Here is a 20,895-nt window from a genome sequence, read left to right on the forward strand (position 1 = left end):
TTTTAAGATAATACATTTAAAATTTTATTAAGATAAAAGACCCAATTATGTTTTCAAAATACTATATTTTAGATTTTTACCACTACATATGCAAATATATTTATATAATGCCCAATTAGATTTTTGGCCCAAGGCTCCTAATTGACTTGTGATAGGCCGGAGTAAAAAAGAGTACGTCAGATCGTAGAGAAAGTATAAATTAGGTCGTAAAGCAAGAGAAAGAGTGTCATCGAATATTAGTGTCTAATTTGATAGTTCAAAAAGTTGTGCCTTACTCGGTTCGAGTAAGGTCCTATTTATCGTGTGAAGAGAATGGTTAGTTCCCAAACGTAGTCCATCTCTACAGAAATGGTCTTTCTCCACTTTTTTAGGGATGAGCGCTATTTCTAGAATAGTTAAAGGGTGGACATATCTCCTCAGTGTGTCACTTGGAGTGTTGGTCTTCCCCCTTCATTACTTCAGGAAAGATTGCTCCTTTTATAGGTTAATTGAGAAACTCATCATCATTCTTCTTCTACGTGTCAACCCTAACGTTATAATTTAGGATCATACTTTATTGTGGGTTGGATGCTTAGATATGAGTATGACCCGAAAGGTATGGTTTGGGCGTAGCCCATGTGAGCCATTGGGCCTACGATCTTCTTCTTACTGACTTATAAGTGGGATTGGACAATACTTTGATCGTTGGACTATTTTGTTGGACTTAGAATGATTTTTGGCCATGTCAAGTATTACAGAAAGTAGCATATTGCTATGAATAATGATTGAAATACTCTCCAACTATATACAATAATGCTTAATTAATTTTAATCCCATAATTTAAAGTAATGTTGTCCTTACTTGATGATATAAATAGCTAATTATATGTATACACATTATTGTGTACAACTTAAGTATGTATCTAGCATTACTCTATTGTTGTTATTATTAGTGTAATACAATATAGAATTTTATATATTTTAATTTAATAAAGAATATAAAAAACTCTTTTATTTTGCTATTTTGCATATAATTTATTAAATTAAAATTTATAAAATTTGATATTAAAATATATTAATAATAATATATCACGTGTTGTGGTGCTTTTAATAAGGGAAAAGAGAGAGAGAGTTATAAATGAACAAAAAAAAGAAAGTAAAAAAATTGTTCTTTGAAATTTATATATATTTTTTAATTTTAATTATTTTAATTATTTTTTATTTTTTTAATAATTATTTACGTTAATTAATAAAAGGGTAAATACCATTTTGGACCCTCTGTTTTACAAAAGTTACCAATTGGACCCTGTGTTTTGTTAAATGATAAAATGGACCCTGTATTTTCTAAAATAGTACAAATAGGACCCTGAATTGATTTTTTGTCAAAATAAAATTTAATTATAATCCGATCTAAAAGTGTTATGATAAAATTATTTACATTTTTTGTATCTGTTCGTATTAAGCATTGTCTTCAAGTTGGTTGTATTAAAAAAAAATTGTCAAAAATTAAGCTCAGGGTCCTATTTTTATTATTTTAGAAAATACAAGGTCCATTTTTCCATTTAACAAAATACAGGATCCAATCTGTAACTTTTGCAAAACACAGGGTCCAAAATGGTATTTACCCTTAATAAAATTACATTTTATATACACTATGTCAACATACATATATAGGTGGACATACATAACACTTAACACTTAACACCCAAAAATAAATAGAATATTAAATTACAAATTTTCTAAAGAGAAAAAAAAAATAGAACACAAATTTTAGGAATTTTATGACCAGCAAATAAATTTTTAGATTAATTGCTAAAGAGACAAAAAATATGAGGAGTTTTGTGGCAATTACACTTATAATAATATTAAACTTTCAAGCAAGCCTATCTTCTTTCTTTCTCTATCTTTCTCCTTTCGATTGCTTATTAATTTCTTAAGTCAAAAATCCCAATTATTTAATTTGTGAATTAAAAAAGAAAAGCTTTGGAGAGGATTATTTTATCCAAAAGACAAAAATATGAACCACTCACTCCATTCAACCAAGTTGAGTTAGAAATTAAGATTGAGAAGAAGCAAATGCAATATGCTTCACCTACACACACAGTGCTGCCTTCATCTTAATCCCAATCCCAAATCCAAATCCAAATCCAAACCATACTCTCTTCCTCTTCCTCTTCCTCCCTCCACCCCCTTCATCAAGTTCCGTACATCCCACCGTGAAAATCTCCGCTACCTCAAAACCATCGGCATAATCCATCCCCACACACCTCCCAACAACCTTCCCCTTCCTCACCACCTCCATCAAATCATCACCACACTCAATTTCCTCAAATCCAAAGGCTTCACCGACTCCCATTTCTCCAGACTCGCCTTCCTCCGCCCCCAACTCTTCTCCCCCAAATTCGACCTCGCCCAACTCGAACCCGTCTTCGATTTCCTCGCCGCCGAAGTCTCCGCCTCGCCTGAGGAATCCTGCGGAATTATCCTCCGGTGTCCCGCTATTCTCTTCTCCGACGTCGACTACTGCCTCCGCCCGACGCTAACTTACCTGAGGAAGCTGGGTTTGAGCGGGCTTAGCTCGCCGACCAATCTGAACGCGCATCTACTCAACACGCGCGTTGAGAAGCTCGATGAAAAGATGAGGTTTCTGATTAGCATTGGGCTTTCGGAGGAAGAATCGGGTCGGGTTTGCGCTCGGGTTCCGGCAATATTCGGTTATAGTATAGAGGATAACTTGAGACCCAAGTGTGAGTATTTAGTTTGGGAGATGGAGAGAAGCTTAGAGGAAGTGAATAAGTTTCCTCAGTATTTTGGGTTCAGTTTGGATAAGAGAATAAGGCCAAGGCATATCCATTTGAAGCAAAGAAATGTTCACATTCCACTCAATAGAATGTTATTATGGGGTGACCGTAAGTTTTATGCAAAATGGAAATAATAATGAAAACAATAATTAGTTTAGATCAAATAAAATTACTATCACCTTTTGTGTCACACTATTTTACAAGTTTGTTGATTTATGTGATATACTAATCAAAACACAAATTTGTTCTCTTCTTTTGCTTCGATTAGTTTTTCTATGGGAAATCCATTAAACAAATGATTACAAAGAAAGAATATATAGGCAAGTCAATCTCAGAGACGCTTTAACATTTAAAGTCATCTTTGCTAAATAATGAACGAGAAGATTAGCATCATTACACTCAAAACTAAAGCTCACAAGCTCAAAATTACAACTCTGATCAGAAATTTCAGCAAGTATATTATCCACATCACTCACACTCCTCTTCATATTTTTAATCAAATTAATTAATTCATACTCCGATTGGTTGATAGCAGCAACATTGTGATTTCTTTAGTTTGGTGGAATTTAAAGGTAAAGGTAAAGATAATGGTAATAGTAATGTAATGGAATAAGAATAGTAATAGGAATTGATTAAGATGTTTGATTTATTATTGGAATGAATATGGAAATAAATGATAAATTGATAAAATTATTTGCTACTTTAATTTTTATATTTATATAAAAAAGAATATTAAAGTCATTTTAGCTTTTTTTTTTTTTTTTTAGAGAAATTTTAGCTTTACTTTATTTAGGCTTTTGTAATGTAATTCTCATTACATAGTTTTTTTTTAATGTAATGGAGATTCTCTTATTTAATGTAATTATGATTACAATGTAATCTCATTACATCACTTTTAAAAGCAAAGCAAACATTGTAATGGATAATTTGATTCTATTACCATTCCTATTACACCAAACTAAACATGCCATCAATTCTTGGCTACTGTGATTTCAATCAATCTCTTCAAAAAAAAAACAATAAATACATGTAACAATTTATTATATATTAGAGAGAATTATAATAAGAGTCTCTTAAGTAATTAAAGACTAGTTCCACAAAAAATGTAGACACTAATCATGGGCGGATCCACAGGCGAGAGAAGGCAGTTGCCACTGTAAAAAAAATGGAAAAATAAAAATATGTATATTACCCTCACAAATAAATTGATAAAGACAAGCCAGGGCCGGGCCTGTGGTGGTAATGGTAGTGATTGTGGTGTGAAGGTAATGGTGAGAGTGATAATAGTTGTGATTGTAGTGTAAGGGTGGTGGTGTTAATAGAAATGGTGGTGACAGTGATAATAGTTGTGATTAGGATAAGTAATTAAGGTATATCAAATGAAGAAGAGAAGAAAAGAAGAGATTTTAAATTTTAAAATTATTTTTATTTTTTAAAATTAATATTAAGTAGATTAATAAAAATTTACTACATGTACAAAAGTGTATATGTGGATAGTTTATTATGACATTTAACTGTAATTTTTAAATAAAAATGTACAAAGCAAAACGCAATAAAAGTTGATAAAGTTTTGCTAAAAAAAAATTAATTTTTGTGGTTAAATATGAAAAAAATTTAAAATTTAAATCATTTAACCGACAATATTCTATATATAAATTGATAAAGATGCTTTTGTATTCACATGAATACTTACTATTGGCACTAGTAGTAGTAGTAAGAATGCTTCTATTACTTGGCGCACGCAAGATTTTATTTATTTAAACATTTATATATTAGTGGATTCGAATCACAACCTCCAATACATACCCATGCTAAAATAGTTTTTTTTTTTTTTTTTTTTTAAGAAAGAACTAAGAGAGGTTCATTGCAATAAAAAGTTGGGAATCCTCGAAAAAATGTAGCCATTACACTGACTATTTTCTCTAGCCCATTTTGCTAAAGCATCACATGCTACCTCACAAATAAATTGATAAAGACAAGACAGAGAATCTCAAATAAGATATGAATTACATTTTGGTTTCAAATTTCAATTATTGCATTTGCATTTTGCATGCCTCCTTGAGAAGCGAGTCTAACGCTTCCCACGAAGACCCACCTTCCTCCACAGCCTTATGCCCCATAACTGCAATTTCCTCTACATTCTTCCTCACCTCTTTACCCTTCTCTCCCTCCATTAACTCCTTCACCATTGTACTCACCTCCTCACTCTTCACAACCCCATTCAATGATCCATCACAACTCTTAACTCTCAACCCAACCTTCATCTCTTCCGCCACCATTTTCGCATTTAAAGGCTGCTCTGCCCCCATGGGCCAAGCTAGAATCGGCACTCCCGCACTTATACTCTCCATCACAGAGTTCCAACCACAATGACTCAAAAACCCTTTAACGCTTTTGTGGTTCAATATCTCCATTTGGTCAACCCAACCTCTCACCACCATTCCTCTGTTTTTCACTCTGTTTTCGAACCCTTCAAAGAACTTAATGCACTCCTCAGCTTGTGATTTCCGTACCACCCATAAGAAATTTACGTTTGAATCTACCAACCCTTTTGCGATTTCTCTAAGTTGTTCCGATGAAACTGTTGCTTGAGACCCAAATGCCACGTAAAGAACTGAACTCGATCCCTTCTCGATCTTTTCGTCGAGCCATTGATGAACATCATCAGCCCTGCTCTCTGTTTTTGTAGAGTTGGATGGCATGGCATGTAAGCAGAGAGGCCCAACAGGCCATGATTTTGGCCCAACTTTTCGGTTCCAGTAATCGACGAACACTGGCTCCAGCTCATAAAAGCTGTTGAAAATAATACCAAAGCTATTACTTGAGGCCTCAATAGTTTTTGACTGGAACTCAAGAGCAATAGACTCTTCTTCATCATTTTTAACACGTGGGAAAAATTCGTTTCGCGCGAGTTTAATCCAAGGAAAATCAGGGACTCCTGTCCCTGTCTCTGTCTCCATATTATTATCATCTTGCTCCTGTTCGTGAAGAGCAGACGTTTTACCATTAAAGAGAGAATGGAAGACGGCCATGGAGTAATGTGACATACCGTAAGAAACCAACCGTGGGAATCCCAGCTTGGAGGCCGAATCAAGGGTCCACCAGAGGAACCCATCAGAGACCATGAAGCTCACTGGAGGTTGAATATTCTCCAGAGCTCGATCTAAGTCGGGTTTCATGAGTTGGGTGCCCAAAACGAAGGTATGGAGGACGGGCATGGACACAGAAGGCAAAGCGTCTGTACCCTCTACGCCGGCGGGGACTCCCGGCATGTTTTCCGGAAAGGGAAGCTCGAGAATGGCAGCGGATGTGCCGGAGAGAGATTGAGCTATGAAGGGTCGGTTGGCTGGAGTAGTGAGGAAGGTGACGGTTACATGGCGGTTGAGGAGGACATGAGCTAGGTGAAGGAGTGGAATAGTGTGGCCTTTTGCCATAAATGGAAACAAAACTGCGTGAATGTGATGATCGTGATTATTAGATGACAATGTTGATGTCATATTATTGGTGTTGTTACAATCTGAACCCATATATTCACACTCTGATGTATGAGATTGTGTTCTAGGGCTGGAGAGACACAAACAATATATCTCAATATAGAAAGGACAGAGAGAGAGAAACACACACAATTTATCTCCAAAAAGAAAATACAGAGAGAGAGAAACCACACAACCTATATAGAAGGTGCCAATTTGTACTGGATACACTGCCCAACTAACACAATCAATGTCTCAGAATTGACCCATTGCCTTATTTATGAAATGATATAAATGTAGGTAAATGATGTATACGATCTTGATATATACATGAGCTGGGCTTTTTTACAAGTCACGACCTTAGAGTTACAATATGAAGACACGAAAAATATTACAAATTAACATCACACGGCAAGTAAACACGAATCAAATAAACTAAGCCAAAACATAAAAAGTTAAAACTTCTTATATTAATCTTAATTATATATTTGTATTTACAAATAAATATTTGAATTTTAATCATTTTAGTTAATATTTATATAATAATGTATTAAGTATTATTGAAAAATTATATAAAAATACACACAATTTAGTTATTAACTTAATAATTGTAAAAGAAATAGTAAAAAAGTAATACCTGAAATCAACCCGTATAAGAAAATGGGTTGATACATTTATGAAAAATTGGTCGGTCTAAATAAGGTCTAAATAAAGCACGACAGGAGTTTGAGTGTGACATGAAAATGTGAGCTTATAGACAGTATCGAGCTTACTCTTTGAAATATTAGCATAACACACCACGACTCATATTTTATGGTGCACGGCTCGGCTCATATGGTTGCGGATTTTTCAAAATATGAACTGAGCTGACATAATGTGCCATATTTACAACTATACATGTGGCATATTAAAATTGTTATGTTATTAAGCTATGTCTTCTCTGGCGATACTTGTTGTTAGAAGTTTAATCAAAATTATTTAATCTTTTTTTTTGTTTTCTATATTTTAAACTTTGATTATTTTTTGAAAGTACAAAATACATTTTGCTCAACATAAAGTTAAAAAATAACTGAAAAATAACAATAAATTAACTTCACGATAACTATAAATTAACTATAAAATAACCAAAATTAATCTGAAAAATAACATCGTGACAACTATAATACAATTATAAATAAATTATAAAATAATAAAAAAAACAATTTATTATTTTTACTAAAGAAGTATTTTTACAAATAAAAAAGATCAAAGAGTAAAAATAATTTTATTTCTGCGTTAACGTATTTTAGTAATTTTTTTAAAAAAAATGTTAGCCTATCATATTATTTTTTCTTAAATTTATCAAAAAAAATATTAAAATGAAACAAATTCTTTAATAATAATAATAATCACCACTAATTAAAATAACACACATTTTCTTTCTAAAAAACACGAAAGGATACTTATGGTACTTAGTATCTTTGTAAAATATAATATTACTATTAGTAAAATTTAATATGGAGTGTTACTTATTTTATTTTAATATAAATTATTTTATAAAAAGTTTTTTTTTTTTTAATATGGAGTGTTACTATTAGTAAAGTTGCTAGTTGGTATCGTATAGAATGCTCTTTTCTTCTTCAGCAATCTAGTCTGTAGATTGGTCCATTTAATTAAACTTGACCTTCACCTTGAATTGGGCAGAGGTGCCGAACCTCCCTATTTATTAAGAATGAACATCTTCGGTTAAAAATTAGTGTTAAATCAATCTAAATGACATATTAATTAATTTTTTATTTATTAAATAATTAAACGACTCAACAAAAGCATTTAACATATTTAATATAAATTAAATTAATATGTAAAATTCAAATTAGTTTAACAGGACAAATGGGATCTTCGTTCATTTAGATACCAACTAGTGGTTTCATATCTATTGTATTTGCATTGCATGTCTCCTTGAGAAGCGACTCTAAAGCCTGCCACGAAGACCCACCTTCCTCCACAGCCTTATGCCCCATAACTGCAACTTCCTCAGCCTTCTTCCTCACCTCTTTCCCCATCTCACCCTCCATTAATTCCTTCACCATTTTACTCACCTCCTCACTCTTCACAACCCCATTCAATGATCCATCACAACTCTTAACTCTCAACCCAACCTTCATCTCTTCCGCCACCATTTTCGCATTTAAAGGCTGCTCTGCCGCCAACGGCCAAGCTAGAATCGGCACTCCGGCACTTATACTCTCTATCACAGAGTTCCAACCACAATGACTCAAAAACCCTTTAACGCTTTTGTGGTTCAATATCTCCATTTGGTCAACCCAACCTCTCACCACCATTCCTCTGTTTTTTACTCTGTTTTCGAACCCTTCAAAGAACTTGTACTCCTCACTGGGCTCTGCCATTTCAGCTTGTGATTTCCGTAGCACCCATAAGAAATTTACGTTTGAATCTTCCAACCCTTTTGCGATTTCTCTAAGTTGTTCCGATGAAACTGTTGCTTGAGACCCAAATGCCACGTAAAGAACTGAACTCGATTCCTTCTCGATCTTTTCGTCGAGCCATTGATGAATAACAACGGCTCTGCCCTCTGCTTTCGTGGGCTTCGACGATGATATGGCATGTAAACAGAGAGGCCCAACAGGCCATGACTTGAGTCCAGCTTCTCGGCTCCAGTAGTCGACGAACACTGGCTCCAGCTCATAGAAGCTGTTGAAAATAATACCAAAGCTATTGTGTGTCGCCTCAGTAGTTTTTGTTATGAATTCAAGAGCAAGAGACTCATCTTCACCATTTTCAACACTTGTGTCCTCTTTGTCTCCATATTATTATTAACCTTTACCTCATGCGTGTGAAGAACAGATTTTTTACCGAAAAAGAGAGAATGGAACACAGCCATGGAGTAATGTGACATACCGTAAGTAACTAACCGTGGAAATCCCAGCTTGGAGGCCGAATCAAGGGTCCACCAGAGGAACCCATCAGAGACCATGAAGCTCACTGGAGGTTGAATATTCTTTAGAGCTCGTTCTAAGTCGGGTTTCATGAGTTGGGTGCCCAACACGATGATTTGGATCAAGAAAAATGACACAGAAGGCATATTGTGGACAATGTCCCACATGGAATAAATGGTAGAGAATTGAGCCATGTATAAGAACATGGACTACTCCACTCATTGCCAATTGGTTTTGAGATGGAACCCCATGATCATCTTGAGGGGGAATATTGTGGACAATGTCCCACATGGAATAAACGGTAGAGAATTGAGTGACTCCCGGTATGTTTTCCGAGAATGGGAAGCTCGAGAATGGCAGCGGGTGTGCCGGAGAGAGATTGAGCGATGAAGGGTCGGTTAGCTGGAGTGGTGAGAAAGGTGACGGTTACATGGCGGTTGAGGAGGACATGAGCTAGGTGAAGGAGTGGAATAGTGTGGCCTTTTGCCATAAATGGAAACAAAACTGCGTGAATGTGATGATCGTGATTGGAATTGGATGATATAATTATAACCACACTTTGTTCTTTTCTTTTTTTTTTTACTTTTTTGCTCAATTCTTTTCAAAAGTACTGAAAGTGTATGAGATTGTGATTTTTAGAGCTTTGATATATACACACCATTTATCTCAAAAAAAGAAAAGAAAGACCACAAAAACCTTTAGAACGTGCCAAAAGGAATCGGGAAACGAAGATTAATGTGTGTCCATACATTTCCAACCTACCCAATCAATGGCTCAAAATTTAAGTGTTGCGTTATGTATGAAATGAAATAAATATCTTCAAAATCTATCAATCTTGATATGGCATATTAAAATTTTTATTTAATTAATTTGTGCTCCAATTTTTTTCGCCTGGATTTTATTGAAAAATATGAGTATTGTTAAATGAGAAATTTAAAATGGTACTTTTATAGTGATAAGTTGAGAAATATTTTTTTGATTCCTTTTATATTATATTTTATTAAAATATACTTATTTTTGTGGGTGGATTGTGCAATATACTCTCATCTTTTACTTAAGTTTAGCACTTAATTTTTATTTATTAACTTAAGGGGTATAATGGGAACATCATCTATAAAAGTAGGTATATCTCAAAAAATATAGAAATAAAAGTAAAAATTAAAACATGTAAAGTAAAGTGGGTATACAGTGTAATTTCCTCACCTTTTTAGGTGTCAATATCTTTATTGATCCAACTAAATATAGAGTCCCATATAATTTAACATATAGTTTAATGTAATAATTTTTAAAAATATCACTAGCAAATTACAAAATAAGATATCTAAAAAATGCTAGAGACACTACCCATGTTGGGCCAATTGGGCCCCCATAATATTAGTGATAGTGGAGTACGGTTTAATAGGTTCACTTATAGTTATTATTGGTCTGCTATAAATTTTGGGATATTCAACATAAATATGATAATAAAAAATTTAATTTACGTAAATAAAAAATATGATATTTAAAATAAAAAATTATTAACATAAAAATTATTAAAATACTCTATATAGTTTTTTAAAATAAATAAAATTACAGTGATCGTCGCAATTATTATTGGTACCGAAAAAGTCGCTGAAGTTTGATGTCAGTGCCAGAAAAGTCGTCGGAGTAGCTGTTAGTATCAAAAAAGTCGTTAGAGTTACTGCCAGTGCCGGAAAAGTCATCAAAATTGGCATTGTTGTCGGAAAAATCACCAAAAAACTTATTTCTTCATCAAAGAACTAGTTTCTTCATTAAAAACTAGTTTTGTTTTGATTATATAAAAGTAAAATTTATAATAATAAAAAATCATATAAATCCAGTTTTGAAGCAACCCCAGTAAAGTAGAGGTGCTCGAAAAAAAAACACAAAAATCAAACTACTCTCTCTAGTCACACAGGATTTTTTTCTCTCTCCTGCGATTCAAATTGCTTAGTTTCTCATGAGATCAAAATCAATCACCAAAAATCACTCATTAAGAAATTGGATTTTTCATAAAGAAACTGGTTTTTTACTCATCAGAACCAGTTTCTTGATGAAAACACTAGTTTTTTACTGGTTTTTCAAACGACAATGCTAATTCTGACAATTTTTTCGGTGCCAGCGGCAACTCTAGCAACTTTTCTGACACCGGCAGCTACTACGGCGACTTTCCCGACACCGACAGTAAACTCCGATAACTTTTCTAGCACCAGTGACAAATAAAACTGCCTAAACACAAATAAAAATATTAAATATGGGCTTTGAAAACATAATTTACATATATATAGCATATCAAATACCATAAAAAGACTTAAAAACAAAAAAATATCATATAAATTGGTCAAACCTAAAAACTTTATATTTAAGTAATTTATTTATATAAAATAGGGTCTTTTGATATATTTTTATGTTTTACTCTTATTATTTTATTTAATTTTTTTATAATTTGTATGATTTTTACTATTATTAAGATGTTATTTTGATCTGTTATTTTTAAGTGATTTTTTTTTATTATTTAAGTGTTGTTTTTACGTACACTATAATATAAAATGTAAAAAAAGAAATCTTTAAACATAAATATAAAAATATTAAATACAAAACAATACAATACCCAAAATATATATAAAAATATTAAATACCATTAATGATACAATTACTATCTAGTTGGACTAGATTGGATGTGTTAACAGAAAGAGAGGAAACTACAACACTCAACTCAACTCCTCATGATCACCTTGGCAATTCTCTTCTGATTTTGAACCAGAATTATTAGAACAAGTACCAACATTCAACTCTCCTAATTTTTCCACACATTCAGTTTCTACAATCTCATTCATACCAAATTCAATATTTATGTGATTGTTGTCACCACCACCAACATCTTCAATTCTATGATGACTCATCTCACCACCACTATCACCATCCCCAATATCAATCCTTATATTATTAGTGTCACTAAAACGACTGCTACTCTCTGTCGTTTGGCTCAAATCATCTCCTTTACGAGAATCAGCTCCAGTTCGACAAATGGGACAAAACGGTGTACGGAGAAGCCACGTGTCAACACACTCGGCATGGAAGCTGTGGTTACACGTCGGTAATAAACGACACTTGTCACCCATCTGGAAACTCTCTAAGCAAACCGAACACTCCACGTCATCATCCACATCATCATCATCCTCACTTGTAGTTTTATAGTGAAAACTTGGAAGCTTTTCGAGGTCGTCTTTGGACATGCTTGTGTTGTCGGCGGTGGTGGTGAGGGTGGCGCCGCCTCTCTCCGGCACCAGAACGTTTTCTAAACCTCTCCTGAAAGCCCTGCCTACGATGCACACGTGGACAAAGATCAACATAGCTATTCCGAAAAATAAGAGTATGATTGATATTACTATTGCCATTACCATAATCTTTCCAACTGCCATACTTGGTTCATCATCATAATTATGATCAAAACTCTAATCTCACCATTATAAAATTAAATTAATGATCTTTTTCTCTCATTTAACATAACCCAGATCACCAAAACGAGAGAAAGAGGGTTATAAGGTGGTTTTCTCTACTATATATATTTATATAATAATCTTTTATTATGTATAAAGACAAGGAATAAGAAGTTGAGTATTATTAGTGAGGACAAAATAAATAGCTAGTTGATGACTTAAAATTAATTAAAAAAACTCTGTATATGACATAAAAGCATAAATATATATTAATTAAATGTGCATTGGGGGTTAGTCTCTACTGTCTATGATGGAGTTGGTGGTGGGCTGAGAATCAAATACAAATAAAATAAATGGAGACAAAAAAATAATTTAAAGAAAGCCAAACAAGATTGATAGTTGGAACTTTATCTGTTTGTACTATTCCATGCATGGCCTTCCTTGTTGTCTTGTCCTGTACACTAATGTACCTTTTGTTGTATTTGTTCTTATTATAAGAACCCATTATTAATATGTTAGTATAATTTCATAAATTGATATATAGTATGTTTTTACAGTGTTCTTGCGATGTAATTTTATCTGTTTTGTTATTAAAAGAAAATTAATTCAAGTATATGTTATAGTTGTTTAAAATATATATTCTATAAATTTTTAAAAAATTTTAAAAAAAATATTCAATATATAAAATAAAAGAGTTATGCATGTAATAAATAACATGAATCTTACTTTTAATTTTTTTTAATTTTCATAATTTTAAAAAAATATCTTATATAATTATAATGTACATAACTATAAAATAAAATAGACTAAAAAAATTTCTCCCATATATATTGTAACATATAAGAATATCTTATATTTCAATGCACCGTTTTTAAAAGGTTAGCATTATAAAATTTTCTTATATATATATGCCTTCTTTTTTAGCTCTTCCAAACTAGCACTATAAGTTCATCTTTTTAGTTTAGTTTTCATTTGGGAGATTTATAGATTTATATAGTTGTTAGTTTAGTACTTGTTGAGAAGAAAAAAAAACAAACAGTTATTACATATTTATATATTAATTAATAAACTTAGTAGAGTTAACAACTTTTCAGTAATATTATAACAACTTTTGTTAGCTTCTTCTAGCTAGTTATTGCCGCGTTGTAATGTATATGCTCATGATATATATAGTGTCCTCCGTCCATATCAATTTGATACTCAATTAATTAGATTAATTAACATGCATGGTTTAATTAATTAGTCTCTAAATTGTTACAATATAATTAGTTTCAATTGTAGCATTTGGACCCCCCAGTCGAAAAAAATTACATAAACTGAAGCTACTTATATCATATGTTAAAAATTCCATCATGTCAACATTTTATATGTGATACCTAATATTAAATTAGTCATTTATTAATTGTTATGATTTTTTATTATAACATGTAATATATTTTTATGATGAATGTGAGTAGTGAACATATATATATATGAGAGAAAATGTCTAATGTGTTTGAAAAAAAAAAGAGTTAGAAATCTCTCTTTGGTTGCATAAAATAAAACAATTTTTTTTTTTTTTTGAAAATAAACAATTTTTTTTTTCATATAAGTGTTAAAAAGTTTTTTTTATGGGTTAGAATTTTTTTTATATATATAGATAGATATATATATATTAAATAAGTACGTTTTAAATGAGTATTATTCACGAATAAATATTATTAGAAAATTTTAATTTTACTATTTGATTAATAACAATCTCTTACATCTTTAAAATTATATTAGTGAGGTTGTTTTATTGGTTGAAATAGATAAAAAATAACAGAAAAAGTTAATAGTTTAAGTTCGATATTTTTTTACATAGATATGTTTTTCTATATAGTGTAGAAAAAGAGATTTTTTTATTAAGTAGCTACATTAAGCATATAAACTAAAATTACCTTTTGTTTTTTTTTTAATAAATCATGTAATTTTATTAATAACAATCATCTAAAATAATAGCATGCAATTCAATCGGGACATCTCTTCCGTTGAAGACACAACTAGGAATAAAATTAGAAAAATGAGCTAAGAAATCAGTCGTCTGATTCCCAGATCATTTGACAAAAAAAACTAAAATAAAATCAGATAAAAAAAATTTAACCTTAAGAACATTTATATTCAGTTTCATCCACCACTCACAAGACACAACAATATAAACTTTTCTAGCAGGTTCATTCAACCTTGTAGCTTGAGCACTCAATTATTGTGCAAGGTGCGTAACTATACTACTAACAATCCTTTCAGTCGCAAAGAGTTTGTTATTCTAACCACTAACAACGATTTGATGGTGAGTCATGGAAGAACAAATAAGAACCAACAACGAAATAAAATAAAACAAAACCATGTCATATAAACAAGACTAAAATACTTATATCACGGAGACAAGATTAGAACAATCAAAATTATGTCACTGCAGAGACAAGACTAAGCGCAATTGTAAAAATTGAATCGTAGTAACAAAACACAATCCTGACTAAGCCGTATCTAAGCTCAAGGAGGGTCAGCGAATCTGGACGAGAAAAAAAATAACTTCCTGTAGCTATAGATTTAGGAAGGAGAACTCCTAATTTAATTATTTAATTTTTTTTTATTGTTGACCATTAAATTAAAATCTAATAGTTTAATATTGTTAAAATTTATATTTATTATTATTTTTTTTTAATTAATTGATACAATACCTATTAATAAGGAGTGTTTCATACATACATATATGTATACTGATAAATTTAAAATATGATTAACATCACCACAAAGTATTATCGATTGGTATAATTAATCATCAAATTTTACACATTTTAAATTAATAATTACTATATAAACTGCTAATCAGACCACTTCATGATAATATTAATAAGCATTACGAATAAATAATAGCTATACTTGTATATATTTGACTTACAAAGTAAGAATCATATGTGTTGTCTATATAAGTTTGTGAACCACATAAAAGTAGGATAAGTGTCTCACCCAATTAAATTAATTGATAACACCGCCCACTCTTCTGGATGATTTTGGCAACAGCTCATATAATTGATAGAATTGCAAATAATTAATATTATGTTTATGTTTATTGGCAATGGTATAACTGAGTTGTTGAACTTTTTTTTATAAAAAAAAGGCTCAGTTGTTGAACTAATAACTTAAAATATACATGAAAGATAATTTCAAATTGATCCAAAGATCGTTATAATCACCCATTAATGGTCAATTCCAAAGTAGAAGATAAAATATCATGTACTTGCTACACAGTGACACTTTTTTTTTTGTCTCAACTTTCTTATGAAATATTAAAGTAGTTTTAATTCAAGCTTTATTTATGAGTTTTGGTGTTTTCAAAATAAGGGGTGAAGCCTAAAAAGGTAAGCGTACTACCACATCATTTGAAGGATTTTTAATAGAATGTGACTTTTTTTGGACTAAAATCAAATAACAATACTACTTTGGACAATATCATAGCAAGTAATAATTAGGTTACAACTCTTACAATTAAATGCCACAAGAGCCTCGTGAGAGGCATTATTACTACTACATAAATTGACTTTACGGGGTTAGTGGATGGAGAAGGTTTCTACTAATTATTATTATTATTATTAAATAAACCAAAAACAAGCAGATCAACAAAATGGATTGGAAAAGAATATGTACGAGTCTGTGAATGTACTTGCTTCTATTTGAATGTTTATTAATTAAAGATGTGACTCCATGATTAGGACATTTAAACTCAAATGACGCTCTTAAGAATCCAACTTAATTACAATTTACACCCACCAAATATCAATTATCAAACCCAATATTGGTAGTTGAAGCATTCTGTCATCGGTTGTGAAGTACTTACTAGATTATGAATTTTCAGTAACCATGTGTTCTCTTAAATTACAATTGTGTACTATCGATGAGGAATCATTAATTAAAGTACCCAAAACAATTCAAAGAAGAAAGAAAAGAACAAATTTGAGACAATTCATAGAAACGAATTTACTTCTTACAACTTTTGAGGAAGGCATTTTTTAAACAAACTATGGCTACAAAATACCAAATATCAAAGACAAAAAAGGACAAGTACGTGTAATTTGGAGAAGAGGCTGAGAGTAAATTTGATTTGGAAAAAGAAAAAAAAAATTACAGATAAGAGGTACCATAGATTTCTGGCTCAACTAGGTGCTTCGACTGCAATACAAGACATCTCAATGCTCCATAGTATGTACAAAAGAGAAAAGGAATTTGGAGAGGCAAACCAAAGCAAAACAGATACAGACTATGCTCACTAAAACTCATTTATATCTCTTAAATTGAGAGTAACAATAGTAAATTGCTTGTACGTGTTTCTACATAAGCCTGTGTCAAGAACCAATCACAAGGCCCTCCCGCGAGATATTTGTAACACGTAAGACTGCCTGTGCACTGAGAGGAGAGAGTTTCGATTGACAAAAGCTCTCCCAAGAGTTCGTCTCGGGGTGCTCAGATACTTCTTCCACGGATGAAATATCGAAAGATTTCTGATAAACAGTTTGCAGCTCCAAAAGAAGACTCCGAGCAGCCTCCCTTGATTCAGGAAGCTGATCACTAAGCTGGGATGCGGCTGTCTGAATTAATTTGTCGATACCGTATGTTTTAATCCCTTCAACACCCTATTGACATGCGAACAACACATAAATTGAAAGCAAAACAAATAACCAGCACCAAGTGACACGATTTAATAAACTGTAAGTGATAAATGGTTTAACTGAAAATCAAGAAACAATTGTGTTTGGCATTATGATTTATAGCTACTATATCATCTCAAGCAAATGGTAAAACAGCAATCCTGCCCAGAGAGACCCCAGCGAATAAAGCTAAAAACACATAGTAGTATAAATTTTGAAATAGCACACTTTTATCCAAATATGCTACCGCTTAAAGAAAATTTTGAAGGCACACAGATTGCAGATATGCCTATATATGGTATTAGACTAATCTCTGGTACTATTGGTATGTAAAAACATTAGTTCACAAAAGCAACTGATAATACAAGAATTGCACAAGTACATAGAAACCATATATAAATTGCGTAAGAGAATCCCAGTAAACATTGACTTGGAAACAGGTGAAAATAATAATAAAGATCACCAGACAAAGAGCTGAGTAAATGAATGTATTTAGTGTCTTTTCCTTACCAATCGTGGAACACTTCTACAAAAGCACATAGATGCCTTTGCTCGAATTCTAGGATTTCTGTGCTTGAGACACGGTTGGAGCTTCGGTAACAACAATACTGGGGAAACCCAAGTAGTCATTGAAACCAAAGCTTTCTCAGCTGCCTCGCATACAAATCGTTTGTCTTGTGAAGACTTGAGAAGAAGCTGAACTAGCTGCACCCATCATAGAAATATATAATTATAAATTAGCAAAGCATAAGAATACAAACCTTCATTTAGGACATGGTAAGACAATGTTATAGTCAAATTGTAATCGAAATGTTACCAGCAGGTCCAAAGATTCAATCATAAGATCATTGTAAGCACTAAAAATGTCTGCAGATGTCATGCATGCAGTTTTGCAAACAGCACTTCTTGGATTTTTCAAGGACTTTGCAACAAGTGAGATAACATCAGCCCTGTTCATCATATAAGATATACAGATTCAAATTTAATTAAAAAAACGAAACAGTGAAAACCAATATTAAAACCAACAAAATACAGTAGTAGCTTAATCTATATTTGTGAGAAAAAATTTGACTTACAACACATCGAACATGGCCTCCTTGTGATATAGTGATAACCGGCGTACATTGTTTAGTGAGTTACACAGTAAGACCCAATCTTTAGAGTCTAATCCAGACAAAAGCATCTGATAAATCAAATAGGTCATGTCAAGAAGAGAAATTATAGATGTAATCATCATTGAGAAAAAAAAAAATCCAAAGCTAAGAGCAAACACCATAACAATAGAACCATCCAAAAATCTTAAAGCTAACCTTCAAGCTTGCATCAACATCTTCTACATCATTTAAATTCTCGGAGTCAATGTATTCTACTTCTGCACTTGCAACCTCAACTACAGGATTCACAACTTCATCGCCATTTACAGAGTTTTTCTTTTGTGCTTCTTCAAGGTTCCCATTTACAGGATTCACAACTTCACTGCCATTTACAGAGATTTTCTTTTGTCCTTCTTCAAGGTTCCCATTGGTATTGCCATTGGTATTGCTAACTACAGGCTTAGAAATACTTACTTTACTAGAGTTTTCATTCTTCCTCTCAGATCCTGGTATAGTATTAAGATCTTTTAGAGCTTTCTCTGACATAACTGCTATAGTTAAAGTCTGAAACAAAACAAATCACACCATAAACAACCAAAATTAGACTAATATAATAGTCATTATTTTTCCACCAAGATCAACAATCCAATAGAACAAATCATTTCCAACTAAAGTTCCAATGACGATGATGTTGCTTAATTATGCCAAATAAATGCTCAAACACTGTTCCAAAGCATTCAAGGCAGTGTTAATCAGTTGTCCTTAGCAAATATCAAGTATTCATAAAACATCAACTTATTTGAATTAGCAGGTGTTACATTACTCCCACTTCACAACAAAAGATGAAATATCATGTTTCATGATCACTTAAGCACAAGTACAATATGCAACTGACATGGCTTCTAAATGTGTTCCTAGCAAAAAGCTGCTAAATCACTTAGAGCAACAAACTGTCTCTCAAACTGTTCATTTCAAGCCAAAAGCATATTACATTTTCGGGTCTTTGCTCTCTTCTAGTAGCTAAATCAGGCTGTCCTCCTAACTTTATCATTTTCTTCAGTAGTACAAACTCTTCTAAGATTTTGCAAAATGACATTAGACTACGATATCATCACATCCATATTCAACTAAGTTAACCTTTACAAGGCAAACATCGCAAGTAGACTACGATATCATCACATACATTAGACTAAGATTTTGTTAAGGCCGAGTAATAACCAAATCTCATTTCTTAACTCTTACTTAAACTTATGAACTCCGATTCGATAAACACGGGAAAAATCATAAAAATCCAAAACCTACCGACTATCCGACGGACCATGTGGTAAACAGATCAGGATAATGACAATGTGGGCCTATAAACGGTACAACGCACATGAATAATTTGTGGATACGACATAAAGAACCCAATACCAGAATCTAGTGGCGAGCATCAAGACGAACACAAAATATCAAAACGATACGCAGTCACACTAATTCGCACATACTAATACTACAACACAAGAAAATCCCTAATTATTTCAGAAATGAAGAACAGAATTCAAACTAAATACATACACATAGCAAATTTGTCTTGCTTAAAACGAACTACAACAAATCAGCAAATAAATGTACCCCGAAAGATCTAGCCCTCGAACCACTAAAATTAATACAAAAAGAAAACAATGAAAAATGTAAGGTAGAAACAAAGAGGATCTCGACACGAGACTCCATCACAGATCGCAACCCTCTTTTGCCTCAAAATTACACATTCGAATCCAATTCCACCATTCTAAACACAGATTCACCAAAGTAACTTACAAAGAAAAAAAAAAAAAATCAACACTACAAATTCATACTAAATACATAGAGAGCGAAAGAGACTTAAACAGAGGAAGAGAGAGAAAAGTGTACCAGAAAGAATAATGGCGCCGATAAAAGAGCGAGGGAAAAAGGAAGAAACGATCAAGAACGAAGACGAAGGCTTAGTCCACTCTCTCTCTCTCTGTAAATGACCGGAGTCCTACTATTTATACGGAGAAGAGAGAAGAGGCCTTGTTTGGTAACCGGCAATACTTTGTTCTCAAACGGCGTCGTTTTATGGATTTTTATTTCGGGTTTTAAATATTTAATATGGGTAAAACCCGACTTGGGCCGGCAAAGGTCCAGGATAACTGCATGTGATCGCTTTTTATATAAAAATCGCATTTAATTTTTATCTGTATCTCAATTTCCCCATCGATTTCGACTTAATTACATAAAATGCCACTGACTTGACTTGTCAGTCGCTAAATTTACCCCAATCTATAATAAGAAACAAAAAAATAACCTGTTCAAAAAATAAAAAACATGAAAATGGTAACTCTTTATTTTCCTTTAAAAAATACAAGAGAAGGGATAATTATAACAAGAAAATAGCATTTTATTAACCATTAAACTTAATTATTAAGAGAGGTAATAATTGAGTTGGGACATTTTCCAAACTGAATTGACAATCAGCTCTAGCAAATGAGTGAGTCATCATACTAGC

General features: G+C 32.3%; 4 protein-coding genes and 1 pseudogene across 5 annotated transcripts; 1 reads left to right on the plus strand and 4 right to left on the minus strand.

The window, feature by feature from the left end:
• Positions 1 to 1,490: 1,490 nt before the first annotated feature.
• Positions 1,491 to 3,030, plus strand: LOC133030007 (transcription termination factor MTEF1, chloroplastic). Its single transcript, XM_061102168.1, has one exon. It carries the CDS (start codon positions 2,062 to 2,064, stop codon positions 2,911 to 2,913), a length of 852 nt encoding a protein of 283 aa, XP_060958151.1. The 5' UTR covers positions 1,491 to 2,061; the 3' UTR covers positions 2,914 to 3,030.
• Positions 3,031 to 4,492: 1,462 nt separating this feature from the next.
• LOC133030006 (UDP-glycosyltransferase 90A1-like) lies at positions 4,493 to 6,500 on the minus strand. Its single transcript, XM_061102167.1, has one exon. It carries the CDS (start codon positions 6,304 to 6,306, stop codon positions 4,810 to 4,812), a length of 1,497 nt encoding a protein of 498 aa, XP_060958150.1. The 5' UTR covers positions 6,307 to 6,500; the 3' UTR covers positions 4,493 to 4,809.
• A 1,628-nt stretch (positions 6,501 to 8,128) lies between these two features.
• On the minus strand, positions 8,129 to 9,789 carry LOC133030660 (UDP-glycosyltransferase 90A1-like; annotated as a pseudogene).
• Positions 9,790 to 11,795: 2,006 nt separating this feature from the next.
• Positions 11,796 to 13,125, minus strand: LOC115720775 (putative RING-H2 finger protein ATL50). Of its 2 annotated transcripts, XM_030649956.2 has the most exons (2): positions 12,590 to 13,125; positions 11,796 to 12,510 (listed from the first exon to the last, which is right to left on the minus strand). In XM_030649956.2, the coding sequence occupies exon 2, from the start codon at positions 12,422 to 12,424 to the stop codon at positions 11,900 to 11,902; it is 525 nt and encodes a 174-aa protein (XP_030505816.2). In that variant the 5' UTR covers positions 12,425 to 12,510; positions 12,590 to 13,125; the 3' UTR covers positions 11,796 to 11,899. The 2 variants fall into 2 exon arrangements, with proteins under 2 accessions (XP_030505816.2, XP_030505815.2); XM_030649955.2 differs by having other exon boundaries at positions 11,796 to 13,125.
• A 3,467-nt stretch (positions 13,126 to 16,592) lies between these two features.
• Positions 16,593 to 20,531, minus strand: LOC115700496 (uncharacterized). Its single transcript, XM_030628039.2, has 6 exons — positions 20,280 to 20,531; positions 18,603 to 18,950; positions 18,369 to 18,475; positions 18,110 to 18,242; positions 17,803 to 17,997; positions 16,593 to 17,277 (listed from the first exon to the last, which is right to left on the minus strand). The coding sequence occupies exons 2-6, from the start codon at positions 18,930 to 18,932 to the stop codon at positions 16,990 to 16,992; spliced, it is 1,053 nt and encodes a 350-aa protein (XP_030483899.2). The 5' UTR covers positions 18,933 to 18,950; positions 20,280 to 20,531; the 3' UTR covers positions 16,593 to 16,989.
• Positions 20,532 to 20,895: the final 364 nt, after the last annotated feature.

The sequence above is a fragment of the Cannabis sativa genome, chromosome 8, assembly GCF_029168945.1.
Source record: "Cannabis sativa cultivar Pink pepper isolate KNU-18-1 chromosome 8, ASM2916894v1, whole genome shotgun sequence".
NCBI classification, from domain to species: domain Eukaryota; kingdom Viridiplantae; phylum Streptophyta; class Magnoliopsida; order Rosales; family Cannabaceae; genus Cannabis; species Cannabis sativa.